Below are 14,007 nucleotides of genomic sequence, written 5' to 3'. Positions count from 1 at the left end.
AAATGAAAGGTACCATGACATATATCTACAAGATGTAAGCAAACGAGTGTTGATTGTCTTGAGTACTCTTAAATACTTTTCAGATGAGAACGTTGGTATTCGTATTGGCTTGTTTTGCTGCTTCAACCTACGGTGAGTTTAATCATTTTGGAAACCGAGTCAACATGACAGGACAGCACCCAAATCAAGTCTCATATTCTGACATATAGGTATAACATGCCTATAGTGCTGTAGCATTGGGTGGTTCCAGCTTTTATTCTGATAAGCAGCATGTAAAATACTTTATTCCTGAACGATACTTCTGTTGACAGGACAACGTTCAAAATTTCCTAAATGTAGTTGTAATGGGTGTTAAGACGAGTTGTAATTGGAGTAATATTTAAGAATTTACGCCATTATGTATGAATCATATTTTAGCTCAAACATGCCAGCGAGTGGTGTGTTATTACACCAACTGGTCCCAGTATCGCCCTGAACCCTACAAGTTCTTCCCGGAAAACATCGATCCTCGACTCTGCACCCACATCAACTATGCCTTCGCCAAAATGAATGGAAATATGTTGGCCGCCTTCGAATGGAACGACATGTCCGAGCCTTGGGCAAAGGGAATGTAAGTAGACGTTGTGGACATTGTTTGGTAATGCCAGGATGTGGAACTATGTACATATATACAATTCATACCTGATTTCGGAAGTATTTACAACATGTACCAATATTTCTATAACATACAGCAAATTCATGAAAAAAACGAGACTACACAAACCGAACAGGTGCGAAACCCTTCCTTCCCCAGTACTAACATCTGGAATGTCATTTTTGTTGTAGCAAGTTACTTATACAGAATAGCCTATGTGTAATGCTGTTTTTTGACAGGAACTGGCAGGTTACTTGTGTGTCCTCGTTGAAACGAAGCTAGAAGCACCATACTTTAATATCCATTTCATTACGTGATTGTTCTGTAACTAATGGCTGCCTGTGACTTTGGCTGTGCTTGAAGATATCTTCTTAAAGAAATCTTGTCACCAATTTTATGAAAAGTATTCTTGTACATATTATATGTTATCCCTATTGTCGTGCCTGTCTTGAAATATTCTTCAGCCAACGAAACATCCTTCAAAAGAGATAATTTTGACTTAATAAAAAAACAGGTAGATCCATTGTAGTTTTATGTTTGGTATTTTCAACCGTGTCATCCTAACCCTTAAGAATGCAGTGCACCAGAGACTGTGAGATGTTAACATCCGCTGTACGTAGATCAGTGGGTGAATTCCCTGAGGCACGGTTGATGAAGGTAGACCATACATGTTCTCCCATAATAGAGTTTCTTTCCAGGTATGAGAGAACGAAAGACCACGTTAAAGCCCAAAACCCAAATGCCAAAATAATGCTGTCTGTTGGTGGGTGGAACATGGGTTCAGAGCCATTCACAGCCATGGTAGGGGCAGCAGTATCAAGGGAAGAATTTGCGACCACCTCAGTTACATTCCTCCGTGAGCAAGGATTTGATGGTCTTGATCTTGACTGGGAGTATCCAGCTAACAGAGGTAGTCCAGCGGAAGACAAGCACAACTTCATCGAGCTGCTGAAGGTTTGCTACTACTCACGCTCTGTAACACTGTTATAGTTGTCTATTGTGACTCTATAGCGGGAACATGCACCTGCATGCTTCGCCAGGTCTCATTTCATTGTGTTGTAATAGTCTAGGTACGTGACATCGTGTTTCGTTGGGTCTCACTTCATTGTGTTGTAATATTCTAGGTACGTGACATCGTGTTTCGTGGGGTCTCATTTCATTGTGCTGTTATATTCTAGGTATTTGACATCGTGTTTCGTGGGGTCTCATTTCATTGTGCTGTTATATTCTAGGTATTTGACATCGTGTTTCGTGGGGTCTCATTTCATTGTGTGGTTATATTCTAGGTACTTGACACCGTGTTTCGTGGGGTCTCATTTCATTGTGTTGTTATATTCTAGGAACGTGACACCGTGTTTCGCGAGGTCTTATTTCACATTCTAGGTACTTAACGCCGCATTCGATGCCGATGCAGCTGCAACTGGAAACGAAAGGCTGCTCCTAACTGCTGCCGTTGCTGCCGGTAAGACCACCATCGACAGCGGATACGACGTCCCAGGAGCTGCAGCGTAAGTATTGACAAAAACCTGATTACTTTGTTCACCCACCCGTGAGTGAGAATGTGAGTGAGTTTTGTTTGACGCCGCGCTCAGCAATATACCAGCTATATGGTGGCGATCTGTAAATAATCGAGTCTGGACCAGACAATCCAGTGATCAGCACCATGAACATCGATCTGAGCAATTGGGATACGATGACATGTGTCAACCCAGTCAGCGAGCCTGACCACCCGATTCCGTTTGTCGCCTCTTACGACAAGCATGGGTTGCTGAAGATCAATTCTAACCCGGACCTTCACGGACCAAAACTGTCAGGTACCGTTTACCTTACAACGAGTTGTTTCATAATGATGAGTTCGCTTTGACTGGTTATGAAACAACCAATTAGATACGCTCGTTAGATACGTTTTGAAACAACTCTTTGTATCATAAATAGCATCTGACAGATGTGGTAATATTAATCATCCTGTCTGTTCATTCCCAAATGTGTTGTTTGTATCGCGTTGTAAAGGTCATTCAGTCCAATGGCCTTTGAATCTCCTCTGAGGCATATGAGGTTGAGGTTGAAAATCTCGCTGCGTTTGACCCGTGTAATTTATTCAAAAGTCTATGTCACGTAACCGTGCAGCCTTCTGTACTAAAGCATGTTGTTTCTGCATCAGCGCCCTCGACTTCATCAACATCATGACCTATGACCTGCACGGCGGCTGGGACAACATCACTGGACACAACAGTCCCCTGTATGCCGACCCATCCGAGACAGGGGATCAGGCCTACCTCAATGTCGTATGTTCAGCAAAAATAATTTCTTCACTGTGATCGTGTTTCACTGTGAAACTTTTATTTTAGTAGTAAAACATATAATTACGTGCCGTACAAATATGCTTTGCTATGATAAAGTCGCGGAACTTGATTGAAAACATGTAACCCCCGACAAACGAAATTATACGTACTATAATAATATACACTGAAAAACACAACACATAGCTAAAATAAACTAAACAGAACCTGGATTCTTAATTGATTCTTAAACTGACCATGGACACTGCATCACTCAACGGAAATACTAATAGATAAGTTTTTGTGAAGTCTTTCAACTAGTTGTTTACTGGTCACGAGAGGGGCATGGGTTGATGTACCCTCGATGTTTGTTGACCCTTCGGGCTCATAGAACATAAACAAACATCGAGGGTACATCAATCCATGGGCCCCGAGGGACCAGTGAACAACGTATTTATCTTACCGAACTCCTTAGTGTAAATTTTGAATTGTTTGAAGCACGGGCACAAATCTTTTTGTAGCCATCGCTAGATTTTGCTGACAAGAAAAACATATTTAGAGTTACCTCCCTTCCATCGATTTGCAATCGCAAAATATCTGTAATTTCCGTACATCATACGTGATTCAATTTTATTCGAGATAAAGAATTACCACCACGAAGTACCAAATGCGTTGCCATTGACAGCGGGGTAAATTTAAATGTTACTCGCTTGTAAGCGGGGTCCATTGGAAATTATAGAAGAGCGTTCAGCCAATCAGAAAGCGACATTTATGTGTGAGATAAGATATAAAAAACCTTGTCTCGAACTCCATTCATAACGGACACGCTCCTAACGAACTGGCGATTTTAGATTTCACCTCTTTTGCTGTGCATTGTAGACGAAATTCGTGTAAAGAACGAGTGCGTTAGAACTGTAGTTTACTCTATATCGCAGGATTGGGCAGCCCGGTATTGGGAGTCTCTCGGTCTTCCCAAGGACAAGCTTGTGCTTGGTCTCCCTACTTACGGAAGGACTTTCACTTTGACGTCCACCACTCTCAACAGCCTTGGAGATAGCGTTAAAGGGGGCGGAACGGCAGGACAATACACCAGGGAGGCTGGTTTCCTGTCCTACTACGAGGTTTGTAAACATTCCTGTCAGGGAGGAATTTGTAATTATCAAGAACTCTCACTGATGCAAGTCAATAAAACTTTGGGGTGTTACAATCTGGGATTGTTAACATCCTTACTGGGATGAACAAGATGAATTCTTTGTAATTGTATGAGGGATCTGCCCTGATAAAACTACATCTTACACGTCAAAATGGCTCGTTAGACCTTGTCGTCTAAGGTATCGCAATTCGACGTGCAGAGTTGCGTCCCTTGGGTAAGCTAGCAACCCAAAATCGACGGATTCGAATCCCGTTTCACGCCGGTTATGTTTTTCGGTTTAGCAGTACTGTAACCCTAGTTCACGGTGTTCCCGAAGTGGTAATCGAGACCTGTATCACCTGTGTTTGACACACCGTGATGTTTCTGGAATATTGTTCAAAGCAGCTTTAAACCAACATAAATAATGGATTCTTAGTACGCCAGCACTTCACATCCTTGTCATTATTATGAATCATATTATTATTGATTATTTAAAAGAAGTTTTAATTATTGAATTATTTGAAATTCTGGGGATGGAGAGCGCTTGGGACTCTTTCGAAAAGAACATGGCCCCAATCTGATGAAAATGTTTAACCCCCTCGACTAACGGGATAGGTTGGTAATGCTCGCTGACTTGGTTACACATGTCATCAGTTCCCAGTTGCGCAGATCGATGCTCATGCTGTTGACCAATGGATTGTCTGGTCTAGACTCGATTATTTACAGACCGCCGCCATATAGCTGGAGTGCAGCGTAAAGCTAAACTCAATCACTCACTCACCACCACCACAAAGTAACCAAGAACGTATCAAGTCTTTAATAATTTAACAATCAACCCAGACCCGCCACCCTACCCCCATAATAGATTTCGTGTGAATTTATGCGTGTAAATCTTTATATATTGTGTTGGTTTCTTCTTGTTTTTGATTTATTCTTTTACAAGTTTTTATGTCATTGATTGTGTTAAGATCTGTGCTCTGATAAACGCCGGGACCCCAGTTCACAGAATCGCCTCCCAGAAAGTTCCCTACATTGTGTCTGGAGACCAGTGGATCGGTTACGACGACGAAGAAAGTCTGAGGGAAAAGGTAAAGATGGTTTTACAATTGCAAAAATATTTCTTAGGAATTCCAAAACATTACCCAAACCAGTTACTCGTTATTATGACCCGCCACGAATAGGGAGGGGGATATAGGTTTGAGCTCCTTCCGTCCGTCCGTCAGGGATGATGGGGACAGATTTTCTCAAAAAACCGTTTATAGACAGGGAAACCAAATTTAGTTTCAGGACATGAATGCCTTGATGGAGTTCGTAAACGGAAACCGTGTAACAATTTGTTACTGAGTTATGCGTTTCTTGACTTAGTGCAGGGTATCCCTAATGGGGGCAGATTTTCTCAGAAACCGTTATAGACAGGGAAACTAAATTTGGTATGTGGTTTCAGGACATGAATGCCTTGATGGAGTTCGTAAACGGAAACTGTGTTACAATTTGTTACAGAGTTATGGCCCTTGCCATGCGTTTCTTGACTTAGTGCACGGTATCCCCAAATGGGGACAGATTTTCTCATTTAGCAGCTTATGTATCGCTATATGCAGGAAGAATTATAGTGGTCAAACTAGGAACATGACACTCTGGCGGAGGATATTGATGTCCATGTCTTTTTGTTTGTTTCTGAATTAATGTTTCATGTCAGGTGAGGTACACCTTGAACAGCGGATATGGCGGAGTGATGGTCTGGGCTCTGGACCTGGATGACTTTACCAATTCCTGCGGTGCTGGAGCCTCTCCCCTGATGAATACTATCTTCAATGAATGCGGTTTGACGTAAGCAGTTACATAGTACTTACTCTCAATAACACACTGCAAATATATGAACGGGTTACAATTGTTCTCCCAGTTGCGCAGATCGTTGCTCATGCTGTTGATCAGTGGATTGGCTGGTCCAGACTCGATTATTTCCAGACCGCCGCCATATAGCTTGAACATTGCTGAGTGCAGCGTAAACCTATTCTCACTCTACACACACTAGAATTGGTCTTCAGCAACCCATGCTTGTCGTAAACAAGCTAACGTGATCAGGTGGTCAGGCTTGCTGACTTGGTTGACACATGTCATCGTATTCCAGTTGTGTAGATCAATTCTCATGCTGTTGATCACAAGGATTGCCTGGTTCAGACTCGATTATTTACAAACAAATGCAACATAGCTAGAATGTTTTCTGTGGCGTCAAAAGACAAACAAACAAAAAGCAAATATATGCCTTGAGTAGCCGTTAACAAAACCCACCCTCTCTGAAATATCAACATAACATCACTTATATATCAACATAACCTTTGCGGTTGCTAGTTGTATTCTTGCTCGAATGGAGCCACATCGGCCGCAATGCGCAACAATTCGTTCTACACAGCTGCGTCTCTGGACACGCCAGAAAATGTGATGGTTTCTTTGAATTTTATGTTTGCCAGCACTATACTAGGCATTCCGCGGACATTAAGCTCACGGGCCTTGATATCACTCACTCACTCACTCACTCACTCACTCACCCACCCAAAACCCACCCACTCACTCACTCACCCACTCACCCACTCACTCCCACTCACTCACTCACTCACCCACTCACCCCCTCACTCACTCACAACCTTCTAAGATCTACTTGTGTCCTGGTTTTAACCAGCGTTGAATGTTTCTTACAGTGCTCCATCACCGGCCACCCAAGTTGATGCTGGCGCCAGTAAGTTGTAACAGTGCCCATTGTGTGGATTTCATTTGTCGTAAATGGTTGGTTTTGGCCTATATTCGTTTCACCACACAAAATGTCACCACAGTCGCAAGTAAAAACCATATTTGTATGAATTAAACGAAAACAATTTATAAATTCTAACTAACCTTTATATACAACTGTATATTACAACATTGATTATATAGTTTCTTTTAGTTTTGTAGATGTCATTGAGCTTGAAAAATATTTCAAACCCTTCTGCAAGCGTGTTTCTTTCTCTATATTTCCATCTATTTTTACTTTGTACACTCTATATATCTCTATACTCTTGGTGCAAATAACATCTGTCCATGCATATGGGTCAATAATATCTCCAAAACACGCATGTTTTGTTAATGAAATATACTTCAGATGTATTATCAGTTAAGTCACGTCTTACGATGAAATGGTAAAGAAATGTAATGTGTGAAATTGCTAATACCATGTACGGATTCGTTCAAACAAACTCTAAATTCTGTCCATGGACTTTTGTCAGTTAGATCATGAAACATTTTCTTAGAAACATCCATAGACATAACGTCACCACTCTTTGGTCTTTTTCCAAAATCTGTTTCGGTTCTACATCCTCTCGCGTAGGTTTTTCTATATTTTATACTTTATCATAAGGAACAGACAGACTTCTTTGCACCTTGTTCATGCCTTATGTCTGTTGCTTCCTCTTTAAGCTCTCCGTAAACCTGTCATAGTGTTCCCGAGTTCAAGCCCATCCAGTCAACATGCATCAGGGTCATCATCTCGTTCGACTGCTTCGGTGGGACGGTCAAATCCGAAAACCCCTAAATCCTCTTCTCAACCATCGCAACTTTATCAAGGATCACCTGTATCTACTCCCAAACCAGCCTCTCTGTACTCAGCTCTTCAGACACTGCAACAATACTCTGATCAATCAGGTCGGCGCACATATGGCAAGCCCCAAGGAACAGTCTTCCAACCGGGACCCAGCGTCCAACATTCAACGAATAATCAACGGAGACCTGGTGTTCCAGATCTTCGATGGAATCAACCATATGAAGTGAGAATGGGAGCTGTTTTGCCGTCACAACCAATCAGTTCATCAGTTCCTCGTCCATACCAAAGACCACCCGCTTCTTCCCGACAACCATATTTAAATCCTGGGTTATTTTCTCAGCAATGGCAGCCATATCGCATGACAACGGGGACGCTCCATCAACCACGCCCCTCCCCTTCTTCGTCGGACCTTCGTACCTCGCAGCCATATCAAATGCCGACTGGTTCTACTCACCTAGGGTACCCAAAGTCATCTGTGGTGAATCCCTATCCAACTCCGGATTACCAAACCCTCCATCAATACACACAGTCACTAATCTCCCTTCTCCAGTCAGCACAGCAATATGAACAGCCGGCAGCTCCAGTTCAGAAGTCTGTTCAGATGTTCCATATCCCGAACTACTCAAGAGGTTACCCGAGCCAATCTTTTTCACGTCCTGGCACTGTCGTTCAACAAAATGTCCGAACGTCACCAAAGGTAAACCACGTGCTGTCCCAAACTCAAGCTCCTTCTTTCTCAGGAAGTCTAGGCATGCGGACATCGTTTATCTCAGCTAATACTGTACCCAAGTTGACGGGAGATGTTCGTGGAACAGAGGGTAACACGAACAAGTTCCAGCCAGCGGAAGTCAACTGCAGAGGGAAACCCGATGGTCTTTACCCAAGCACTCTTTCCTGCGAAACTTTCTTTACCTGTCTCAACCACATTTCCTATAAGAACTCCTGTGGGAAAGGCTTGGTCTACAATCCCAGCAAGAAGTACTGCGACTGGCCATATAATTACAAATGCCCACTCGTTGTTGCAGCTGAAGCACCAGCAGCAGCAGCAACAACAGCAGCACCAGCCGGAGGTGACCCTGTCGGTACGTACACACACCATTACAACTACATTGCACATATACCTTCAAGAAAAGTAGACTAAAGCTTTCCACAAGTGCTCACAGTGATGATTCAGGTAATTGCGTTAAATTATAAGTAAAGAGGCCTTTTAAATATTAATATATTGGCTCTTACCATTTTTAAAATGTAATCGTTTCATTTTTAGCATAAATTAAGTATGCATAGTTACATGAACAGTTTACAAGGATGTGCTAAATATCATGGTAATTTGTTTTCAACGGTGTAGTAGCTGAAGTTGCTGATGGTACATATTTCTGTGTAAACGTACATTGTCTATCTGTATTTGTAGTTGCTAGCTCCGTGCTTTATCACTTGCTGTCTGTCTCCATGATCCTCGCTCTGAATATAACAATCTCATGACTTCATTGCATGACACGTGTCAACGAGAGTTGAACTTTGCTTGGAAGACAAACAACAGGAAAAAAATTAAAACAATACCCCTGCTATTGCCAAACGTTTCAGTATCATTCAATGCTATGTTGGACAAAAGCCCAAGGTGTTTACATTTTATTTTTTATTTTTATTGTGTGAGAGAAATCTTCAAGAGTTCGTTATGCATAACTCGTTGCACCCTTTGTTCCAGTATTGTGGCAGTCGGCACCTCTTGATTATTCTGACTGGAAGTATCGAATGCATTCAATGATTCAGGGTATTTAGAAATGACTGTTACGAGTATATTATAGTCTACATATAGTGGTTGTGTACGTGAGGCCTAGTGTGTGTCCTTGATGCCTTGTCGTGCTTGGGTTAGTCACTGATACTATAGTATGACCAGAAATTATTGAGAATTTTAGGAATATGTTTAATTGGATTTCTAGTATAAACAACCTTGACCAGCTATCAAGTGCTTGGTTTCATTCATGAGAGACAATTCCGTTAATCCTTTTCCATTAGTTTGTGAAGAGTTATCCCCCTTTGTTTACTTGCTAGCAGACGACATTTTCAATGATCCTCAGTATGGATGATTTAGAGAAGACGAAGTTGATTTTAGAGTATTATAACAAGGACATCAGATCAGGTAAAGTGATTTCAAGTAGAACAGGCATCCCTCTGTCCACTGTTTATCGTGTTTTGAAAAATATTGCAAATGAATATGGCATAGAGGGAGGCGCAGGTAGGCCCAGAAAATTGACTGTCGGTGACATGAGGCGGCTTGGTATTCTTGTTTCTAAAAACAAACGAAGGAGTTTAGAAAACTTAAGGCTGGATATGATTGATAGAGGAACTGTGGCTGAATTCCATCACCGATCATGAAACCTGAACAAAAGGAGCGAAGGTTGAACTGGTGCTTACAGCATAGAAATTTAAACTGGGACAATGTGATTTTCTCAGATGAAAGTTCTGTGTGGCTGTTTCCTAATACACTGAAATTCTGGACCAAACAAACTGAAAAACCTTGTATCAGCGCCTAAAGTACAGTCCGAAATTTAACGTGTGGGGTGGCATATCTGTGTTAGGGGCAACGCCCTTCTGTGTAGTTGAAGGGAATATGATCAGTGAGCGGTACACAGATATTCTCGGGGGACATTTACTTCCATCTGTTCACGTGTTCTATGGAAATTTTTGGATTTTCCAGCAGGACAACGACCCAAAACATCGTTCAAAACATTCACAGGCCTGGTTTCGGACCCAAAATATGACATTATTAGATTGGCCAAGCTATAGCCCTGACCTATATCCAATAGAAAAAGGAAGTGTCAATAAGAAAAATCTGACAAATATTGCTGAAATGAAAGAAGAGGCGGTCCGATATTGGGACAGCATGGACCACGACTTTCTAACTTCTTTGATCAGTAGTATGCCCCGCCGCATTGAACCCTGCATTGCTGCCCATGGTGACTTGACAAAATACTAACTGTTCACCTGCCTTTGAATCTGGAGTTATGTTCTGCTAATATTCACTTTTAATACGTGAGTAATGAGTGAATTTATTTTTTTTGAATTACAGTCTTTACATTCTTACTAATTTCTGGTCATACTTTAACATTATGTTTAACAATGTTATCTTATGTCCATTGGTTTCACTGGTTGTCAGTGGCGTACATTCCTATACCAGACTGTTGTCATGCTGGGGCATGTGGCAAGTATATGTAACCCCCCAACGCGTAACAAATTGACGCTTTATAATAATTCTTAATACTGCCGATTCTCATCATCTCAGATCAAGTCAAAATTTAAATACTTGCTTAGATCAAATACTTCCAAACTGAGTTCTGTCAACGATTTTGTTCTATAAAAGCTCATTGGATACAAATGACGAAAATGTCAACTTTATTATTTCAAACGGCTGCAAAAGTTCGTCTTTGTAAAAACAGTTTCAATCCGATTTATTGTAATTTCCGAGGGTAGTTTTCCCTACTTCAGAATGTGCTTTGACGGACTCCTGTAATGTGAGACTCTCGAGGAATATATGTTTCACAATTATGCTGGTATGTTTCTTTTTTGCTATCAAATGACAAAATAACATGTCATTACCCTTATGGCATGTACAAACAGTTGAAACTGTAAATATAAACAGTACACGACCAGCTGAAGGCTTGAATAGAGTCATCAGAGATGATGGATCATCGCCATTTCAGGACAGTCTGCACATATACTAACATCGTCCTAGAAAGGTAAATTCAATGTTTGTGCACTATAACAATAACTATTACAAAGGGTAACCAGTGTAGATGTGGTTGTGGTGTAACAACTTGTTTAAAGTGCTATGTAACTCTGTGTTGTGTCATCTAAACCTATTTGTATTTTCTTGATAACGAAGTTTGATAAACGTGAGCTGCATCAGTGAATATTCAACTGGAAGTTTTACATCAACGTAGCCTTTTTCTCAAAGATGTATGCTAAAGGATACTTTCTGTTAATTTTAGTAATGAAATCAAAATTAATGTCATATTTGAAATATTTATTTGCCTTCCATATGCTTCAGATCATCCTCAGGCTCAGACCCAATCACGGTATCAAGCACCGTATCAAGCACCGTATCAAGCACCTTATCAAGCACCGTATCAAACACAATATCAAGCTCTATATCCAGCTGAACCTCGGGTACAAACTCAGGCACAAACTCAGGCACAGCCTCGACCACAACCTCAAGCACAACCTCAAGCTCAACCTCCAAGACGCTCGACGCCAGTATCCAATTTCTGCAACGGAATGGCCGACGGCAGATACGCCGATCCCACGAATTGCAAGAAGTTTATAGACTGTCTTAGTTCTAACACCTATGTGATGCCCTGTGCCTTGGGAACAGTGTACAATCCCACCACGAAAGGCTGCGATACTGCCCAGAATGCACCCAAATGCGGGCAATGATTGGACCATTTATCTGTTGTGCCGGCAACATGTATGGATGCTTCATGCCTATAATTTAAAAGGCTATAGCAGGAATGATCACTTAGGTTACTCGCATAACACACAGAAGAGATCATTATTCAGAATATTGTAACTTCATCCTTGGTGATAGTATTTGAATTGTAAGACGTTCTGAAACATACTTCAAAAGCAATATATCACAATGAATCAGAAGATCTTACCCCTGTCGAAAGTTCAAATCGTGACCCATAAATTGTCTCAAGTCTAAAGGAGTAACATCCCCGGACTTACATTTCTTAGAAGTAGGTCTTAGATTTCATAAGAAGCATGAACTGACTTGATGAAGATAACAATTTTGAAAACTGTTTGTATATTTCATCATCATGGCAATTATCTTACTGCAAATCACGCGTTTTGGATGTTTCGTTTCACCCGTAGCAGGATACGTGTCGTTGGTGCGAATCTCCTAATTATTTTGATTATTTTCCGTGGTCTGACAGCACCGAATTTGGACTCGTTGGCTTCCTCAAATCGGTATTGGTCTCACTGTTACCTCACGTTCAGCTGACACGGCGTGCTTTAGCTGAAATACTGATCGGTACGGTATAAAATACCACTCTCTCAAAAAATAGTATTGTTCCCAAGTCTGTGTACGAACGTACCAATAGCCTTGAATGATAGAGCGTTGTACTATTTCACAGAGATTCGGTATTCAGCAGAATCTGTCACGATACTATCTTGGAATTACCAAACACCATCAAAGAGCTGTCAGTAATCTGGACGCTCGTATTTCTTAACCATTATATCATTATATTTGTATTGTTGTGATAAAACGAAATAAAAAGTATATAACCCTTTCTCGTGTTAGACATAGATATAATATGTAATATTGTAATTACACCTCCGTATTTATCCGACTCAATACAGCTGACAACTGACCACCTGCTTCTAAGCAATATACAGGTAATTGACTCAGGTAGAGTTCCACATCGTCATCAGCTTATGACAAGGTAAAACTGCACTTCCTTCCATTCTCCACAGCGTATTATTCTGGCTAACTGAGCATATCTAAACTCATCTGAACTAGACTTTGCTTAGTTTTGCTTGCGTTATTTTGTCTGCTTTAATGCTTTTGCTAAATTCGAAGAAAAAAGTCTACTCTGATTAACGAATATCGTATTTTCGCTCGGTTTCTTTTCATTGAGCTATTTGATTCTTTATAAAAGATAAAAACTAAAACAAGTTTATACCAGATTGTTGTCTTCTATTAAGAACATTTTAAGTGAGAACAACCCTGCTATTTAGTTAAATTCAACTACGGACTATGTGTGACGGAGCCTGATTTTGTACTCCTTTTAGTTTCAGGGGATGGGGGTTTCTGTGACGGCAAGGCTGACGGCCTCTACGCTGATTCCACCGACTGTGGCTACTATTACAACTGCGCAGGAGGCCAGACAAACAGGATGCAGTGCGCCAGCGGCACCGTCTACAGCGCGGCAGGCGGAAGTTGTGACTTCCCTGCCAACGTGCCAGAATGCGCATAAAGACGATGATGAGGTTCAACAACAGCCAGTGAAGCGCCATATATACAGAGCATCTGCTTGACAATCAATTATATCCATAATCGCTATATATCAAATGATTCTTATTTTTGTGTGTATATTAATAGTGGTAAGTACTGAATGTTAAAATTGGTCGTATGGCTTTTGTATGGATTCAGAGCCTGTAGAAGGTTTGTTTTCTCAATCTCAGCATATTTCAGAATCTACACATTTTTTTGCGAAAAGAAGAACAAGAACAATATATTTCAATTAACAGAATGCCTGAGTAAAACCTTAAAATGTTCCTCCCTTAGCAATAGTTAAACATTCCGAGTGTAATTTACAAGGCCATACGACTCAATATTTTTCAAAGAATGTACGATTGCGATTTAACGCCAATAAAATCATTTGCAGTACCA

The 14,007-nt window shown here is 41.0% G+C and overlaps 1 protein-coding gene across 7 annotated transcripts in view; it reads left to right on the top strand.

The window, feature by feature from the left end:
* Positions 1-14,007, top strand: part of LOC124285472 (acidic mammalian chitinase-like) — a 26,361-nt gene extending 12,354 nt beyond the window's left edge. For 3 of the 7 annotated variants that reach the window (XM_046721709.1, XM_046721708.1, XM_046721710.1), the window contains exons 3-14: positions 84-132; positions 418-610; positions 1,333-1,588; positions 2,018-2,142; positions 2,796-2,919; positions 3,849-4,034; positions 5,014-5,133; positions 5,742-5,872; positions 6,742-6,779; positions 7,493-8,698; positions 9,319-9,384; positions 11,662-12,904. In XM_046721709.1, coding sequence (XP_046577665.1) covers positions 84-132; positions 418-610; positions 1,333-1,588; positions 2,018-2,142; positions 2,796-2,919; positions 3,849-4,034; positions 5,014-5,133; positions 5,742-5,872; positions 6,742-6,779; positions 7,493-8,698; positions 9,319-9,384; positions 11,662-12,047 — 2,880 coding nt within the window. In that variant the 3' untranslated portion in view covers positions 12,048-12,904. Of the gene's footprint in view, positions 1-83; positions 133-417; positions 611-1,332; positions 1,589-2,017; positions 2,143-2,795; positions 2,920-3,848; positions 4,035-5,013; positions 5,134-5,741; positions 5,873-6,741; positions 6,780-7,492; positions 8,699-9,318; positions 9,385-11,661; positions 12,905-13,406 lie in introns of those variants that run through there. The other 4 variants (XM_046721714.1, XM_046721715.1, XM_046721712.1 and 1 more) reach the window with 4 other exon arrangements.

The sequence above is a fragment of the Haliotis rubra genome, unplaced genomic scaffold (assembly GCF_003918875.1).
Source record: "Haliotis rubra isolate DU_JTF1 unplaced genomic scaffold, ASM391887v1 Scf360, whole genome shotgun sequence".
Lineage (NCBI taxonomy): Eukaryota > Metazoa > Mollusca > Gastropoda > Lepetellida > Haliotidae > Haliotis > Haliotis rubra.
Note: the sequence above shows the minus strand (reverse complement) of the source record. Positions and strands in the feature narration are given on the sequence as shown.